At 47.9% G+C, this 17,575-nt stretch overlaps 3 protein-coding genes across 9 annotated transcripts in view; 1 reads left to right on the top strand and 2 right to left on the bottom strand.

Annotated features, from left to right (window-relative positions):
- Positions 1-583: 583 nt before the first annotated feature.
- mrps12 (mitochondrial ribosomal protein S12) lies at positions 584-4,278 on the bottom strand. 2 transcript variants are annotated; one of them, XM_006805576.3, is made up of 3 exons: positions 4,105-4,278; positions 1,190-1,240; positions 584-1,116 (listed from the first exon to the last, which is right to left on the bottom strand). In XM_006805576.3, the coding sequence occupies exons 2-3, from the start codon at positions 1,236-1,238 to the stop codon at positions 734-736; spliced, it is 432 nt and encodes a 143-aa protein (XP_006805639.1). In that variant the 5' UTR covers positions 1,239-1,240; positions 4,105-4,278; the 3' UTR covers positions 584-733. The 2 variants fall into 2 exon arrangements, with proteins under 2 accessions (XP_006805639.1, XP_006805638.1); XM_006805575.3 differs by having other exon boundaries at positions 4,079-4,277.
- Positions 4,279-4,391: 113 nt separating this feature from the next.
- LOC102797897 (ectonucleotide pyrophosphatase/phosphodiesterase family member 7) lies at positions 4,392-9,086 on the top strand. 3 transcript variants are annotated; one of them, XM_087848591.1, is made up of 6 exons: positions 4,392-4,408; positions 4,811-5,132; positions 7,108-7,253; positions 7,564-8,187; positions 8,273-8,549; positions 9,005-9,086. In XM_087848591.1, exons 2-6 carry the CDS (start codon positions 4,883-4,885, stop codon positions 9,076-9,078), a joined length of 1,371 nt encoding a protein of 456 aa, XP_087704717.1. In that variant the 5' UTR covers positions 4,392-4,408; positions 4,811-4,882; the 3' UTR covers positions 9,079-9,086. The 3 variants fall into 3 exon arrangements, with proteins under 3 accessions (XP_087704717.1, XP_087704716.1, XP_087704715.1); XM_087848590.1 differs by lacking the exon at positions 4,392-4,408 and having other exon boundaries at positions 4,769-5,132; XM_087848589.1 differs by lacking the exons at positions 4,392-4,408; positions 9,005-9,086 and having other exon boundaries at positions 4,769-5,132; positions 8,273-8,695.
- Positions 9,087-10,483: 1,397 nt separating this feature from the next.
- Positions 10,484-17,575, bottom strand: part of slc4a7 (solute carrier family 4 member 7) — a 35,437-nt gene continuing 28,345 nt past the window's right edge. For all 4 annotated transcript variants that reach the window (XM_087848586.1, XM_087848585.1, XM_087848587.1 and 1 more), the window contains 13 exons: position 17,575; positions 16,783-17,028; positions 16,573-16,678; positions 16,292-16,453; positions 16,030-16,143; positions 14,604-14,765; positions 14,263-14,514; positions 14,120-14,188; positions 13,864-14,037; positions 13,662-13,790; positions 13,487-13,578; positions 13,308-13,412; positions 10,484-11,263 (listed from right to left, as the gene is read on the bottom strand). The exon at position 17,575 is cut by the window's right edge and continues 133 nt beyond it. In XM_087848586.1, coding sequence (XP_087704712.1) covers positions 11,182-11,263; positions 13,308-13,412; positions 13,487-13,578; positions 13,662-13,790; positions 13,864-14,037; positions 14,120-14,188; positions 14,263-14,514; positions 14,604-14,765; positions 16,030-16,143; positions 16,292-16,453; positions 16,573-16,678; positions 16,783-17,028; position 17,575 — 1,694 coding nt within the window. In that variant the 3' untranslated portion in view covers positions 10,484-11,181. The remainder of the gene's footprint in view (positions 11,264-13,307; positions 13,413-13,486; positions 13,579-13,661; positions 13,791-13,863; positions 14,038-14,119; positions 14,189-14,262; positions 14,515-14,603; positions 14,766-16,029; positions 16,144-16,291; positions 16,454-16,572; positions 16,679-16,782; positions 17,029-17,574) is intronic.

Raw genomic sequence — 17,575 nt, 5'->3', positions numbered from 1 at the left:
CGAGAGGCGGGCGTCCGCGTGCGTTCACGCACACTTGAGGTGACACAAAAGGAGCCAGATGTTTCCATCTACGTCATCACACTTCACCTCAGCCTCACCAACATCTGCAGCACCTTCACAGTCACCTTTGAACTCTGCAGGTGAGACTGGAGGTAACTCACCTGGAGCTCATGGACAGGTTATCACACAGGTCAAGCCAAGGACTTTATTTTATTCTTCCTCCCACATGAAGGCAAACTGAATATTTGAGCTTATTTGAGCTTAATTCTACAAATTTATTTAGACTCCATTATGGCGAATGACTGAAATCTGCCGCCGCACCACAAATTAGAGCTCAGTTAAACTTCAAACCTCGGCGTCACTGTGGCCTCAGAGAAACTGTGATTACATCACAAAGAGGAGGAGGAACCTGCAAATGAACTGTGAGCACCAAATTTCATAAATATGCAACACGGCGGCGAGGCTGCCTCTGTGAAAGGCGGCGCTGCCTGTTTTTTAGGGACTTCCCTCTGAAATGTGACCTCGACACGCGCTGTAAACAAACACCAACTCAAACTGAAGTGACGACAACAACAACAGTGTGTTTTTTTTAGGATGAACAGGAAGTGTCTTTAATTCTGGACACTGACAGCAGATCATCACAAACATGGAGCTGAGTGAAGCTCAGGACCGTCACCGCCGCTGGCAGGAGGTCACCACACACACACCTTGCACCCCTCCCCCCACAGTCAGTCTACTGCTTCTTCTTCACCACGTGAGCGCAGTCATATTTGCCCCGCACCACGGTGAGTTTGACCCCGGGCAAGTCCTGCGTCCGACCCCCCTGCACCAGCACCACGTTGTGCTCCTGCAGGTTGTGCCCCTCCCCGGGAATGAACACCACCGCCTCCTTCCCGTTGGACAGCCGCACGCGGGCGCACTTCCTGTTGGCGGAGTTGGGCTTCTTGGGCTTTCGGATCATCGTCTTCAGGATGACCGCCTTCAGCTGGGGGCGGCCAAACGTGGCTCCAACGGCTTTGGGAGGGACTTTGGGCTTCCCTTGGCGGTGCATCTGGTTGAGCGTGGCCATGGTCCTGGACAGGAGGGGGGCGGTCCACGCAGAGGCGTGCTGGGACGCTGCAGAGGGAGGGGTTTATGGTTAAACGCTGAAATAAAGTCGGCGCTTGTTCACCTGATGTCTGACACTCACCTTGAATCAGCGACGTCAGTGCCGGTCTCAGACTCCACAGAGACGCCATTCCTGAAACATCAGAGAACATCTGTCAGGAGACCGTCCTGACAACCATCAGCTGACACGCCCACATCAAACACTCGAGTATTGCAGTATTTCAGGTTGGTATTTTGGGCTGGGTCACCTGACCCCTCAGCGGGTCGCATCTTTTAACGTCAGCTCCGCCCAAACTTCTCATCAGCACTTTAAAATCAAACGTTTGTCCGCGACGCGTTTGGGACGACTCGTCACAGGACTCGTCACAGGACTCTGGCATTTATTCAGGAAACAGAGCGGTCCTCGTCTTTGTCCGTCAGATGAGCGTTGGCGCAAAGCTCGGCTTGTGTCTCGTGTTATAAATCAAACAGCTCACTAACAGCTGGACTTGCTCATCGGCTGTGATACTTTACTTCAGAGGTGTCGAACTCCAGGCCTCGAGGGCCGGTGTCCTGCAGGTTTTAGATCTCACCCTGGGTCAACACACCTGAATCACATGATCAGCTCGTTACCAGCCTCTGGAGAACTTCAAGACATGTTGAGGAGGTCATTTATCCATTTAAATCAGCTGTGTTGGATCAAGGACACATCTAAAACCTGCAGGACACCGGCCCTCGAGGCCTGGAGTTCGACACCTGTGCTTTACTTCCTCCCTGCGAGGTCAGTTTGGCTGTTATTACACGTCAGCACCTGTAACAGTACAAAAATATAAAAGTGCAGCTCTGCAGCTGTTAAACTGCAGAGCTGTGAAACACATTGTGTATAAAGGCTAATTTGCATCACGGAGCCCTGCTCTCTAAGACTGACACAACTCTGTGTGTGAAGCTGGATTTAAGAAATAATGCTTTATAAAGTTGTTAACAGCATGTTTGCAGCCAGCTCGCTTCAGTACAGGTGGTGTTGGTCACAGCTACAACAGTTTCTGTAACTGACCTCAGGTCAGCAGGAAGCGTGTGCCAAGAACAGCACCACAGTAACCAGAAGCATCCTCAGCTCTGAGATCTGATCTGGGCACAAAGACCAGCAGCTGGTGACTGACAGGTGTGACTTATGGTGGTGACTCGGAGAACAAGCCGCTAAGAGCTTTATGAGCTGATGGAAACCATTTTAAAAGGTGACTGTGCAGAACTGGGAGCCAGTGACGTGTTACCATAATCCAGTGGTTCCCAAACTTTTTTTGCTGGGCCCCCCTTGTTTTACAAGAAAAATGTTCGCGCCCCCCCTCGCGCACGCACGCACGAACACATCCTCCAACCACACACACCCATATTTTGCTCCATTGCGGTTTATTTCACACCTCAAACATTTAGTAAACAATTAAGCAAATACAAGTAATCTGCAATAAATTACAGGTAGTAAGAAAATAAACTACTAAGTCTTTTACGCTGCGTCCACACCTACAGGGGTGTTTTTGAAAACGCAGCTGTTTCGTCCACACGTAAACGGCGTTTCGAATCACCGAGAACGGAGATTTTTTAAAACTCCTTTTTTGCGTTTACTGGATGAGGAATACAGAGTTCCTCATGCAATGTCAAAGGTATGTGCCTTTTTTCACGTCACGCTGTGCGCCACGTTATTGTTTACATGAGATGAATTGCAGAATGGCAGATAGAGACGAAATACTGTTAATCTGACTATCTGCAGGTTTTACAAGCAGTTACTGTCCCTCCATTTAGAAAGGCAGAGGCATCACGGTGTAATTATTTTACATGTAGTTGTTTTTTTCTTTGTAATAATATTCAACATTGCTATCAATACATTTTTCAAAAAATCCCTCTGCAAAATGGGTTCAAAAACATAAACAACTGTTGGATGCTGTTTGTCCGTTATTTGAACCGGGGAACAAATTGTGGCAGGATCAGCCTGATATTATTTGTATCCAGCTGTAACTTTACTGTATAAAGAGCTAACATTTCCAAAATGTCAGGAGTAGTTAGTCATTACAACAAGTGTTTGTGAACTAAAAATCACGAAAGTGGGATCCTGTTTGTCCGTGATTTAAACAGCCCAGCGCTGCTCCCGACAAAGGGAAAACCAACCCTGCAGGGAGACCTACCTCTGCACCTGTGCAGGTGAAGCCAAAGGGCAGACATGCTTCACCATATTTTCTAGTCTTTGGCTTAGAATGAAGTTGGTTTGGAAACATATTCAGCGATGCTTCATCTCCTGCTTTGCCTTTGTGTGGGCGCCCTGCTAGCAGTGTCCAAGCGTTGTTGTTTTTGGTTTTTTTCCCTTTTCATGACGCGCCCCCCCTGCAATGGCTCTGCGCCCCCCCTAGGGGGCGGGCCCCACACTTTGGGAACGTCTGCCATAATCTAACCTGCATGAAACATGAATTAATCTGATTACAAAGAAGCTGAAAAGAAACTAAAAGGTTCATCTTGGCAGCAGAACACGAGCTTTCTGTGGCTTCTTTCTTTACTGCAGATTAAACCTGTTTTTACGCGCGAGCACGCAGCTCTCGGTGGGTCCTCGTGCACGTGTCAGCGCAGTCTGTTAAACTCACGAGAACTAACCTGAACGCGCGCAGTTGTTCCACTAAACCAGGGGTGGGCAACTCCAGGCCCCGAGGGCCCCTGTCCCTGCAGGTGTTAGATGCGTCCTTGATCCAACAGCTGATTTAAAGGCTAAATTAGCTCCTGCAGTTCTCCAGAGGCTGATAACGAACTAATCACGTGATTCAGGTGTGCTGACCCAAGGTGAGATCTGAAACCTGCAGGACACCGGCCCTCGGGGCCTGGAGTCGCCCACCCCTGCACCAAACTCCTGTGGAAGGAGCACACCTGTGCACGCGCTGATGTTTATACTACAGCGTGGCTAACGCTTAACATCGGCTAGCTTCAGGACGCACGCGCACACACACAGGGTTACCGGAAGTTTGCTCGCTCCACGCACACCTGCTGAGACTCCCGGACAAACAGCCTCCACACCGGCGGAAGGAATCGGAACTCTGACCGGTTAATGTCAAAGTACTGACGGCATTCCAGTGAAATCTATCGAGGACGTCGCAGCACGAGCACCACGACCTCTCAACAACCCGGAAATCCTTCCGCTGTCAGTGCGGCTCCACTGGCGCATTACTGCCCCCTGCAGGACGAAATAGTCAGTTCGCGTTTGTCCTGATTTCTTCTTCCTCCTGCCTCCATCCATGAACCTCTGAGCTCCTCTTCTCCTCCGCGCATGCTCAGACCTTCACAGCAGGTCTCCCCTCGGTCTTTAAACCTTCCTTTTCGCTCTCCTTCTGTCAGAAATCACGCCTCCTCTCCTCGCAGCTTCACTGTACATTTTTATTGTATTCTACAGTTTGTAATGCACGTCATCGTCACCAACACTTATTAAACACTTATTTAAAGGTGTTTTTTCCTGCTTATCATCGTGCATTATTCTGTTTTTATTGCATTTGGCTCTGTTATCAGTTCACGAGTACAGGTGAAGCACTTTGGTTTCAGACTCTGTAATAACACTATAATAATTACTCTGCAATGGGGTTTTCAGCCAGAGCCGATTCAAGAAGGTCAGCTCAAGTCCTGATAAGTGGCTCCAAGGTTTCGTGCTTCACACATGTCAGCTGATCTCTATCAGACACGGTTACACATTAACCAGGTGGTCCACAGGTGTGCAGGACAGGTAAAGCAGCTACGGCCTCACTCCGAGCTGCACTCAGTCGGAGTGAAGATGAAGATGAGGCCGCAGCTCCTCCTGGTTCTGACGGCGGTCGTCTGCGCCGCCGCCAAGCCTCTGAGCAAGGCGGCGATGACGAGTAACAAGCTGCTGCTGATCTCCTTCGACGGCTTCAGGTGGGACTACGACCAGGACGTGGACACGCCGAACCTGGACCAGCTGGCTGCGGACGGGGTCAAGGCCAAATACATCACCCCTCCCATGCTGACCATGACCTCGCCGTCCCACTTCACCACCATCACCGGTAACCATGACAACTTCATTTTAATATCAATTTAGTTTCAAAGTTGCAGCGGTCACAGCCAGTACTGCAGTAGGAATACTGCATGCGCTGGAAAGTACACATACAGTACAAGTACAAATATTAAATACCTGAAAGTACTTAATATTTGTACAACTTTGTTTGTATAGCATTTAAACCCAGCGGTGCACCAACGGGCTTTACAGTAATACAATAATTTATAGAAAGGGAACATTAACAGGGAATAAATACACCAACAGGTGGAGAGCACTAATCAGCCACAGCGCAGTGAAAATGTGCAGTAGGAAGATTGTTGCAGAGTTTGGGTGCAGCTGTGGCAAAAGCGCGATCACCTCTGGTCTTCAACCGTGCCCGTGGTTGCCCTGAGAGATCTCAGTGCTCTACTAGGAGTGTACAAGCTGAGAAGTTCAACAAGATAGCTGGGAGCAATGTGGTGTGTAATTTTAAAGGTGAGCAATAGTATTTTAAATCAATATTTGATAGGAAGCCAGTGCAGGTCAGCGAGGATAGGGCTGACAGAATCAAACCTGCCAGTTCCAGTTCAAACAGGAGCAACAAAAACTCGAACAGAGTCTATTGACGCAGCTGAAATCTGTGTGATCGACATGAACGGAAATATATTTGTGTCCTTTTGTATTTATACCTCTGTCTTTATCTACTGATATCTCTGTTTCTGCACTTTTTGAGTGCTGGATGTTTGTAGGTATGAAACCTCAGTTTCCCTCAAAGTCTGTCTGATTCTGAAAAACTGAAAATCTGGGCGAGATGTTCCAGAAAAAATCAATATCTTAAAAGTTATAATTTACAAACTGCAGAGAGCCGTCTGCTTTAGCTACTTTACTATTTTAAGGCTTTTTGAAAATATTAATTTCTGTGACCGAGACATTAAAACAACGAGAGCGGAGCAGCAAAGAGAGGAGGTTGTGCAGACGCGGTGCTAAAAACAGCTGGATAGGAGCCACACAGAGTCAGCTGATAACCAGCCTCAGACACGCTCCTCCATAACATGTCCTGTTACTGCTGCTGTATCAGTACGTGCTGCTGATAACACGCCTCTGAGTGCAGCTTTAATCTGTAACAAATGCATGATTTAACTGCTTTCACAGGCAGTATCAGACGGTTAGCTGTTTGTGAGCAGTTTGATTTATAATGCATCAAATCAGTGACCTCAGATTAGGTTCATGTAGTTAAGGAAGTCAGAGAGATAAGCTGCGACGGTGCTGCTGGGAAATAAACCCGTCTGAGACCAGAGTCCAGAGACTGCTGCTCCGGGGACAGGTTTAATCTGAGCCGAGGGTCATGGACACGCTGCTGACGCCGCCATACTTTCTGACATTCAACTTGAACCTTTTGCAGACTGTGTGTGACGCCCATCCCACGGTCTGGTCTGTTAGCTGTGCCTGGAGGACAGCCTATGATGATTCGCTAATGCATCTCCCTCGTGGCCTTTCAGCCAATAAAAAGCTTCCTTATTGGTTTAGTTAGTGATACCTGCTGATTCAGCCTGCACAGTGTAGATCGACTGTGCAGCACAAACATCTCTTTGCTGCTGCTCCGAATTCCACTGTGTTTTTGTCAGCACGGTGCATGGACCGCTTCTTTTTTGCACTAAACCAGTGTCACACACTGGGGACTTGTCCAGGATTCAAGCCTGTGACCTCATGCATGTCTCAGAAGCTGCACATATAGTAAAACACAGATGTGTGCAAATCCCTCCAGACAATCTGTAGATTATTTACCTCCTTACCTGAGGGGAAAGATAAAGCGAAGGACATGCACAACCTAAAATCTGGCTCAGCTTCTGTCGGCGTTTCACATCGTCTCCAACTCCTAAATAAAAGATCACTAATATCCGACCTCTGATGGTCCCTCTCAAATAAAGGATCTTACTTTCTGTCTACTTTCAGTTTCCAGAGCGCTGCAGTGAAATGTGCTAAAACCTTCCTGTGTTCTTTAGGCCGATGGGTGGAGGATCATGAAGTCGTCCATAACATGATGTTCAACCAAGAGACGAACCTGAAAGTTCCTGGCAAAGAGACGATGAAGAGATCGGAGTGGTGGGACAATGGCGCTCTGCCGCTGTGGATCACCGCTCAGAACCAGGTGAGTCGGGGTGAAGGACGAGCTGCACCGACACAGGAGGACGCGTCATTGTGGTTATTTTACCGCAGCTGACGCGTCCAAACACTCAGGAAAGCACCAGATGTAGAAAGTAGACCACATTTCTACGTTTGTCTAATTCGAGGAAAAGTTGGATTCTTCAGGAACATCACTGATAAAAAACCAAGCTGGATGAAATCTGACTTCCTGTGAACTCGAGTGCTTCTAACACTTCTGGGCTGTTTGTAGCCATAATACGATCACAGATCCGGAGTGCGATGTGGTGCTTACCATTCTGTTATTCTAATTTCAGGGTCTGAAAACAGCTTCCTTCTTCTTCCCCGGAGGCGGAGCCAACTACAGCGGCCAAGCGGTCAATCGAGTGCTACTGGAGGAGTCCGGCCACCCCGACGACAATGAGACCGAGTGGCGTCAGAAGATCGACACGGTGATGAGCTGGTTCTCCGAGGAGGACTTCCACCTGGTGACGCTGTACTATGGCCAGCCAGACCGCGTGGGCCACGCCAAAGGGCCGGACACGCCGGACCGGAAAGAGATCATCCGTCAGATCGACCGCACCATCGGCTACTTGAGGGACGCTATCGATCGCCACAACCTGACCGACAGGCTGAATGTCATCATCACCTCTGACCACGGCATGACCACAGTAAAGAAGAAGCCGCAGGTAGACGAGGTCATCCTCAACAAATACCTGAATTTATTCAAGGTCGCCAAATTTGAAATTCTCGACTACGGCGGGTTTGGCATCCTGACGCCACGTCCGGGGAAGGAGCAGGAAGTTTTCGACGCCCTCTCCAACGTGCCCAATATCACGGTGTACAAGAAAAACGAGATTCCAGAAAGTTTCCATCTCGCCAAAAGTGAGCGTCTGCCTCCCATCGTGATCATCGCAGATCTGGGATTCAACCTGAACTCTGTAAGTACCCCAACGTTTCACCTCCAAGAAGCAAAATTCAACAAATCTAGAGATCGTATATCAACTTCATATCGTTTCACACCAGAGACTCATCGTCTACGTGAATAAAGGTGACCACGGCTTCCATAACACGGAGATGGACATGAAGACCATCTTCAGGGCCTTCGGACCGAGCTTCAAGAGGAGCTACCTGTCCGAGCCGTTCGACAGCATCCACATCTACCCTCTGATGTGCAAACTGCTGCAGATCGAACCAGCGCCGCACAACGGGTCACTGAGCGTGACCGAGGACATGCTGCTCCCCGCTTCAACCACCACGACCAAGCCTTCGTTCACAACGCCGCAAGGCTCTTTTACCACAGGTGTGTTGCCCTCGTCTGACGCTCTGCTAGACCAGAGTAGCGGTCTGTCATCCAAGGTTCAGACAGACTCATCTTTTAAGTCTGGCTTGAGTTCAGGGTCAGTTCACGTTCTCGCTTTAAAGCGACAACATTTGAAGATAAGATAAATCATTTCATCTATAAAAAGGTAGAATTGTGTACATGGCTCACAGACCTGTCGTAAGTCCGTATTATTTGGTGCCATTGGTCGTCAGGCATTCACATTAAAAACTCTGGCCCCGCCCACTGCTCATCCGCACTGATACAAGATGCTGAACCTGCAGCCAGCTTTTGAAGGCGTCTGCAGTCCAATCACAGAATTATTTCATATCATAAGTGAGAGTTTAATAAGACCAGGTAAAAACTAGCTTAGCTTTCAGCTCTGAGTGCAGATCATGTGACGTGCACGTTAACCACGATGCTCCTTTCCTTTCCAGCTGGAGCGCAGGGAGCTCGGCTGTCCGTGGCTCTGCTGCTGGCCACGCTGCTGTTCACGTTCACCGTGCTGTAACTGCTCCAGGATCAGTTTGACGTACAGCTGGATTCAGCGATTTCCTCATTTACTTTGCTGCAGGTTCACTCTGAATGTTGTAACGTTTGCTTCTCCAATAAATATGAACGTGAACATTTTTAAAGGTTTTCTTCTTTAACATGTTGTGTTTCACCTGATGTTCCTCTCTGAGGTGTTTCTGTTCGGTCAGACTGAACGCTGGTTTTACTGGAGAATTTGTGCCTCGTTATGTCTTTTTCTGTGAACCAATCGCTGCAGCTGAGGTACAGAGTGCACAATTAGCCTGAACCTCACACACAACACATACACTAACAGAGATGGGCTAACGCGTCACTGTAATCAGATTACTTTTTTCAAGTAACGAGTAAAGTAAGGGATTACTATTGCAAAAACGGTAATTAGATTACTGTTACTTTCCCGTAGGAACGCTGCGTTACTCCGTTACTAAAACCGTGATTTTTTGCGAGAATGTCTCATGACAGTGACGTAAGCGAGTGCGACGTTCGTGACAACAGCTGTGTGCAGATCAACAATGGATCATATATCGAGTGCAGAGAGAGTATGAGCGTGCAGCGTTTAAAGCGTGGAAGTACTGACCTTACTTTGAGTTTGATTCCATAAAAAGTGACAAAAACATTAGTGTCCGTTGTGCGTGGGAAGAAAACTTCTTTTTACAGCAAAAAAACCCTAAACTTCCAAACAAGCACCGAGTAGCTACGACGTAATGGGAAACTCACAGAGAAACTCGCGGATTCTTCCACTGACCGCTGCACACCTGCACCAGGGTAAACCTCCGCCTACCCCACTCCTGCTTTACAGGTGAAAATAGAGCAACAGGACCGCTAGTCTTTGACTTTATTTATTTTCTGCTGTGTTTTACTTGCATCTATTTGAAAGACTGAGTGTAAACACAAAACTATTTTATTTTATGTGCTGGAATGTGCAGAAAATAGGTTTAAATGTTAAACTAATTTCTTCCAGTCAGAGAATGTTGCAGATAATTAAATGTTTGCTTGATGCATAAAGTTAAAAGATTAAAACGAATAAAACAAGTTTTAAAAAGAGACTTTTCCATTTGATTACATTTTGTATGATGATTATGTAGAAAAAGTAGAATTGGGCTGAAAGATCTATCACTTTATCACCTATTCAGGTTGGAAATCATGTTTTTAAAAAGTAACTAAGTAATTAATTACTTTTGAAAATACGTAATCAGTAAAGTAACAGGATTACTATTTTGGGGAAGTAATCAGTAATTAGTTACTGATTACTTTTTTCAAGTAACTTGACCAACACATACACTAACAGGAAATACTCAGCAATGGACATTTTATCAGGTTGTGTCTGACACTGTGAGGACGGCCTCGCTGTGGGAGCCTCTGGTGGACGTGGAAGGAAATGCAGCTTTTGCATCAAATCTCTTTATTGTCAAATTGTTGAAATAAATCCATCAGAGATCAGCAGCGACTCCTGAAATGATCGAGACGACTAGAGAGGTCACGTGACTCGCTGTGACCGTCGCCACCAAACTGATTTATTAAACTTTACAAAGAAACTACGACAACAGCAGCTGTGACGTCATTCGTTTTTCTGCTGTAGGCAACCAGGTGCTGTACAGAGACCACACCCACACACGCGCACGCACACCCACACACGCGCACGCACACACACACACAAACTAAATCAGCATGATAGATTAAATAAAAACGTGTCGGCGCTTCGCCCGTTTCACGAACACTGAAACAAAAGTTCAAACCATGAAATTAAAATTTCTGACAACATCCGTCCGGAGACTCAGGCGGCTGCTTTTTCCTCCTTTCTTTCTCAGTTTGATGCTTCGGCAGCCAATCACAGACCGCCCGAGTTAAAAAAATAAAAACGGCAGCAGAAGAAACCTGAGGAAGCCGTTTCCAGAAGAGTCTCATGTTTCACCTTAAAACGATGAGAAAATAAAACGTTCGCCTCGTCCGAGACAACGCAGAGTCAGAAGTACGGCACGCTCAGGTGAAGCCCAATTGGTCCCCCCGCGACCTTTCGCCTCCCTCAGAGCACGCGGAGGAGCTGCAGCGCCCCCGCCTCACCCTCCTGCCCCGGGGCGGTGGATCATAGCGACGTCTCGGCGTTCACGACTCTTTGCCCGTCCTCGTTCTCCACGTTTATCCGGACGCTCGGCAGCTTGTCGTGGCTGAAAGAGAACAGAAACTTTAAGTCAGAGACTTCACGTCTTACAGACATGTTAAATAACTTCCACTTCCTGTTCTGAGATCTGATTGTGCTCACAGCACAGGTGTGGCAGCAGCAGGCAGGTGGAGCGACGTCTCTGAGGTTTGGTTTGTGGCTCTGTGACGTCTCGTCTCCGACCGAGCTGTCAGCGACTCGTTTTCATGATGTTTGAAGTTTATAATGAAAACTGAAAATAATCTGACATATCGACCCTGAACGTGAAAATTTTAAAAAAGTGGAAAACAGAAATCTTTGTCTACGTGACTCAAAGAGTGCAAATAAAAATCATCTTCATGGAAACAGAGAGCAGGAACATGAATAAGCCCATCTTTATCGTGTCTAAAACATCCAGCCTAAAAACATCAAAATTGGATTTTGTTTCGTAATTCACGTCGTCCAGCCCTCCACAGCACAGACACACCTGCCAGCGCTCATTTTAATGGTTACAGGACTGCTGTTTAAGTCTGACGTCATCTGTCGTGTCCGGGTCCAAAGTCAAACGAACACGGAGAGTTAAAAACGGTCTAAATTCTTTCATCTTTAATAAAATCATCAGCGTTGCTGCTTTACCAGGTGTAACAATTAAGTTTAACATCCATGAAAACAGGATTTATTACATCTAATAGAGTTAGAAGTTAGCAGGAAGTTAGCTCGCTAGTTTACACCTAAACTAAGATGTTCTGTCTGAGAGATTTATGAAAAATTCAAACGTACAGCTCTGCTATCACTTCCAACATAAATGAAGACAGAAAACTAAACAGCAGTGACGTCTGTAGGGTTACTGAAGTTTGGCTAGCTGCTATATAATGATGTGCTACGTGATCGCTAGCGGCACAGCTATGTTAGCATAACATTAGCACAGTGAAGCTGGAGGATGAACGCCAACTTTTTCCTACTCTATAAAAGTTAACGTGATGTGTAATGTGTATGTGTTAGTCCCCGTAGGGAAATTACTCCTCTGCATTGGTTACAGGACTGCTGTTTAAGTCTGACGTCATCAGTCGTGTCCAGGTCCAAAGTCACAGGAACACTGAGAGTTAAAAACGCTCTTTCTTCTTTCATCTTTAATAAAATGATCAGCGTTGCTGCTTTACCAGGTGTAACAATTAAGTTTAACATCCAGGCAATGAAAACAGGATTTATTACATTTAACAGAGTTGGAAGTTAGCAGGAAGTTAGCTCGCTAGCTTCCACCTAAACATGATATAGCTGCATGATGTTCTGACTGAGAGATTTATGAAACAATTCAAACGTACAGTTCTGCTGTCATTTCCAACATAAATGAAGACAGAAAACTAAACAGCAGTGACGTTTGTAGGGTTACTGAAGTTGGGCTAGCTGCTATATAATGAGGTGCTACGTGATCGCTAGCTACACAGCTATGTTAGCATAGCATTAGCACAGTGAAGCTGGAGGATTAACAAAAGTTAACAACTCTGTTATCACTTCCAACATAAATGAAGACAGAAAGCTAAACAGCAGTGACGTTTGTAAGGTTAGTTTGGCTAGCTGGTATATAATGATGTGCTACGTGACCGCTAGCGACACAGCTATGTTAGCATAATATAAACAAGCTAACTTTTTTTCCACTCGATAAAAGTTAACGTGAAGGTCCCTGATGGTTCGGGACAAATACAGTCGCATGGCAGGACGCTGTAAACGGACCAAACTTCAGTCAGGAGAACAACTGAGATAATCCATGCACAATACGAGGTTAGTCATTAATATACTGCTGCTGGGCTGGAATTACATCGTGAGGTTTAAACACTGAGCTTTAAAACGATTAGCGATAATAAACCGAGAGAGGCCGACAGCGATCACTGACTGTTTTTAGGGGCTTGTTAAGATTAAATAGATACAAAACATTCAAACATGTTAAAACACAACAGCCTTATTAAACACAGAAGCAGGGTTCATACGGCATCACTTAAAGACACAAACACAGTGCAGAGAGAGCCAATCACAGAGCATAGCAGGTGATGTCGCTGGTGGCGAGGCAGGCGTACCTGAAGGTGCGCCTCAGAGCTTTGCTGCTGTCGGAGTTTTTGGAAACAGACTTCCAGATGCCGCTTTTGGCCATTTCATCAGAGATGTTGACCTCTGACGGGTCGCTGCTGAGTCAAACACACACACGTTAGCCTCTGCTGCAGAGCGCAGCCGTCAGCGTGTTTGATGTCAGACCCACCGCTTTTTCAGGTTTTTGATCGGGAAGTTGAGGACTCCTCCTCTGTCGTACGGCAGCTCCTCCTCCACCTCCTCCAGCATCCGCCGAGCGTCCTGGACACACACACACACACACACACGGTTGAGCCAATGAGGACACAGAAGCAGGGTCACATGCACACACCAGCGCCCTTCACCTCCTTCTCCTTCTTCTTGTCGTCCTCCTTCTTCTTCTTGCTCTCAGGGATCAGGTCGTCCAGCCAGCTCAGCTCTCTCTTGGTGAAGCAGAAATCCAGAAGCTTCCGGATGAAAACCAGAGCGAGAACCTGCAGAACGCAGCAGGAGGTGAGTCGCCGCGTTAGGAAACAAGGAGATGCAGTGTCTGTCAGTGCGTCTCACCATCATGGGGAAGATGACGGCGGCGGGCGAGGCTTTGATGGCCCACAGCGCGATGAGGCAGGACAGCTGCACCACGGTGAAGACGTGCACCTTCCACAGCGGCACGTAGCGCAGGTAGATCAGGTCGGGCTGGTGTTTGGCCGGCATGCCGAACAGTTTGATGCGGTCAAAGAGCTACGGGACAGAGACGCACGAGAGGTCAGACGAGCTTTAACGCCGCCGTCGGCCGGACGGACGCTCGGACGCAGAGACGTACCTGGATGCCTTTGAGCGAGGACACGCCCATGTAGAGGAACACGCCGTACAGGACGGGCATCGGGATGAACTGTAAAAGCAAAGAAGCGATCAGTGAAGGCAGCGAGGAAGCGTGAGCGCAGCACGCACCGTCTGACGACTCACCTTCAGGACGGAGGTCATGAACACGGAGCAGCCCATCAGGAAGAAGATCATGAAGCCGGTCACGCGCTGCTCTCTGATGCCGAGGAACTTGGGCTGCTCGCCGGGCGCCGCGCACTCCGACTCCAGCTTCAGGCTGTTGACGTGGGAGATTGAGAGCACCGTCGCCGCCACGAACCACGGCAGGCCCATGATGGAGCACACGCCCAGCATCACCGCCACCACCAGCAGGTCCAGATGATAGCCACACCCTTTCTGCAGCCCGCACACACAAACGCACACAGTGAGGTAAAGGTCGTCGCCCCGCGGGGACAACGGCGCGCGGCTTCTACGTCAGTTCTGACCTTCAGCTTGTTTTCCTTCCTGTTGATGATGACGGCGGTGATCTGCTGGTCCATGAAGATGAGGATGGTGCAGAGCAGCGCGGGGACGGCGGCGGCCAGCAGCGTCCACCACGGGTTCGGGCCCAGCGGGGAAATCAGCCACCCCCGATTTTCAGACGTGGGCTGAAAGCAGCGCGAGACCATTTCTACGGTAACCTCTGAGTGAGCATCGTGTCAGCAGGTGTGAGCCGCCGCCCACACACGTGATGATGTCACACTTTTTGTAACATTAAATATTAAATGTTTTCATAGTTAAACAGTTCAAATGATCCGAACTGTGAAAGATGAAGAACGAACCCAAAGTTGTGACCCAGTGAACGACCCTCCGTCAGCGTCGAGCGACCTCTGACCTTTTATCGCAGCGAGCTGCTGAGGGCCCTCGCTCAGTTTAACCCTTTAAGACCTACCATAGAACCAAGTCCGCCAGAGCTTATATTATATGTTTACATGCTGTGGAGCCATTTTTGGGAGCATTTCAAGTTGCTATACATCAATACAACCATTACAGCCTAAATTTTAATAATATGTCTGCATTAAGTGCATAGTAATTACATAAATTGCAAAAAAGTGCAATAAACTACAAAAAAATTGAAAATTGTTTTTGCTTTTTTAACATATATTTCTAGTTAGAGAAATTTAAGAGGCTTATCCCTCAAAACTGTAAATACAAAAAAGTTGCACAAAATAGTTTCCCACCACAGGAAATTTATTTTGAGTGTCTTCATAGTTTTATTTTTGAAATACACCAATTTTTATACACTGCAGGAAAAACGAAAATAAATATTATGATGCAAATTTGCAAAAAAGCAGCATATGCATCAAAATAAACTATTTCCAGCAGTGCAATATGAGTCCTAAGCATCCCAGAAACCACACAGAAAGTCATAAAGTCAAACATAACTTCTAAAAACACCAGTATAGGCTCATGAGGCCCTGATGGTAAAAAAAACTACATTTCTGCGAAAATGAAGTCACTTCCGGTTTCGGGCAGGTCATGGCGGACATGCGATAGTTCGCGCTGATCGGATCGGCAAAGCGTGTTTCTGGAATATTATGTTTTTGTTGCTGCAAGTGCTTTTTATGCAGTTTTTGCAAAGCTGTATGTGGAAGGAAACTGTGACCGAGGACAAGCTGATGGCATAAGATGGAAGTACAACTCCTCCGGTTTCATATGCAAAAAAAATTATTGCGCTAGCTCACGTGGTTGCAGAGCTACCGGGATTTAAAATAGTTACGCAGAACAGAGCGTGCTGCTCTGACCGGCTTTAAAGGGTTAAAACTCCCCAACATCCATCACAGAAGCTGGATTACATTATTACTGGAATAAAGGGGAAATGGCGCCCCCACAGGCCGTTTGGACCTGCGCATGCTGAGAGGCGAGCGTTACCTTGAAGCGGTCGGGCACGTTGAGTTTGGGTGAAGGAACTCCCACCAGATAATCCACCAGCACCATGATCATGATGGTGAGGAAGACGGCGAAGTCGCTGATGGTCGATCGAACCTGCGGGCGGGAAACAGCATCGATATTTTCTTATCGAACGGTAAAACGCGACCGCCTCAGACCTCCGGCTCTGCACAAATGTTAAAACGTTAAAGACATTAAAGAGGACCGCATCTGCGAGCACGCCATCGGCTCCTCTCTCACTGACCTTGGTGGGGAAGTAGCTCTTAGTCTTGAACTGTTTGAGGAAGGAGGAGAGGAAGAAGGTGGTGAAGAAGAGGATGATGGACCAGAAGAGGACGTCGGGGACGTAGGGGCCGCTGTGGCTGCACGCCGGGCCGACCAGCTCCCCCATGAGTGCCTTGCACGTCTGTGGGGAGAGGGAAGCATCAGCCGCAGTTCCTCTGATGACCAGCAGAGGCTGCTGCTTGTCTGTTCTGACTGAAAGGCGTCGCCGACGTCGTCAGACAGCAAACGTTTATTTCTTACCTTCGAGCTCAGCTGATCCCAGGTGATGTTTTCTGGGGTCACGTTCTTTTTGCTCCACACACCCAGGACTTCGGCCGAGGCGTTGGCGGGCGGAGCGCACTGACATCTGAAACAGAGCAGCGCTCACGTAAACTCGGAGATAATGACCACGTCACCCTCTTAGCTCCAACCATCTGAAACGACCACGGTGACGCCGGACAGTCACCTCACCTGTAGAAGGTCAGGTTGTCCAGCTGGTTGTGCATGTTGATGGGGTAGAGCTCGCCGAGGCGGACCAGCTTCTCCAGCGCCTCGTAGATGAAGATGATGCAGATGAGCGCGGCGAAGGCTTCCTCTGTGAAGCGGGTGATGTAGCAGACCAGAGAGCTGGCGTCCGTGGCGACCAGCAGCAGGCACAGGAAGGCGGTCCAGAGTCCGATGCTGGTCCTCAGGTGCAGGTAGGACAGATGGTACTGACTGAGGACGGGAAAAGGAGGTCAAAGGTCAGCCGAGGGCACTTCTGTAGGGTCGCTCTCTCTAAGCCAGCAGACATCGCTGAAGTTTGAACTCTCCTGACCTCTACGTGACCACTACATGGATGATGTAATCCAGATGAAAGTGGAGCAGGTTAAAATGAGGCTTTTATGCAACTGTTACAAAACATTTTCGTGCATCACAAAAAGATTTTTTTAATCCACCAAAAAATTATAAAACAATATGAAACAGCTGAGAGCACAAAAGCACAGCTGCTCCAAAAACCCCTCGAATCACGTTAATCTGTGACGCTGAGATTAAGCCTGAGACGCGCCGCCAGCTCGCGGCCCCGTGCACCGCACTGGCTGCGCCTGCAGGGGGAGCTGCAGCGCTGCAAACACAGAGGAGACGAACACAAAGGCACAAGGACGGAAACAAAACCTTAAAAACAAACAAACGTAATTTTTCTCTCTGCTCAGCAGCCCGCTGTGATGTCATCACAACCTGAACAGCCAATGGGAGCAAAGCTTTCATGCAAACCTGTCTCACC

This window comes from Neolamprologus brichardi, chromosome 11 (assembly GCF_056152115.1).
Source record: "Neolamprologus brichardi isolate AB-2024 chromosome 11, ASM5615211v1, whole genome shotgun sequence".
NCBI classification, from domain to species: domain Eukaryota; kingdom Metazoa; phylum Chordata; class Actinopteri; order Cichliformes; family Cichlidae; genus Neolamprologus; species Neolamprologus brichardi.
Note: the sequence above shows the minus strand (reverse complement) of the source record. Positions and strands in the feature narration are given on the sequence as shown.

What these genes read in the sequence shown, in the direction of transcription:
- LOC102797897 (XM_087848589.1), top strand. Translation starts at nt 4,769, where the DNA reads ATGTCAGCTGATCTCTATCAGACACGGTTACACATTAACCAGGTGGTC. An exon ending in CCACTTCACCACCATCACCG is followed by an intron (nt 5,133 to 7,107) that starts GTAACCATGACA and finishes TGTGTTCTTTAG; the next exon opens with GCCGATGGGTGGAGGATCAT. An exon ending in GGATCACCGCTCAGAACCAG is followed by an intron (nt 7,254 to 7,563) that starts GTGAGTCGGGGT and finishes TTCTAATTTCAG; the next exon opens with GGTCTGAAAACAGCTTCCTT.
- mrps12 (XM_006805576.3), bottom strand. Translation starts at nt 1,238, where the DNA reads ATGGCGTCTCTGTGGAGTCTGAGACCGGCACTGACGTCGCTGATTCAA. An exon ending in ACTGACGTCGCTGATTCAAG is followed by an intron (nt 1,117 to 1,189) that starts GTGAGTGTCAGA and finishes CTCCCTCTGCAG; the next exon opens with CGTCCCAGCACGCCTCTGCG.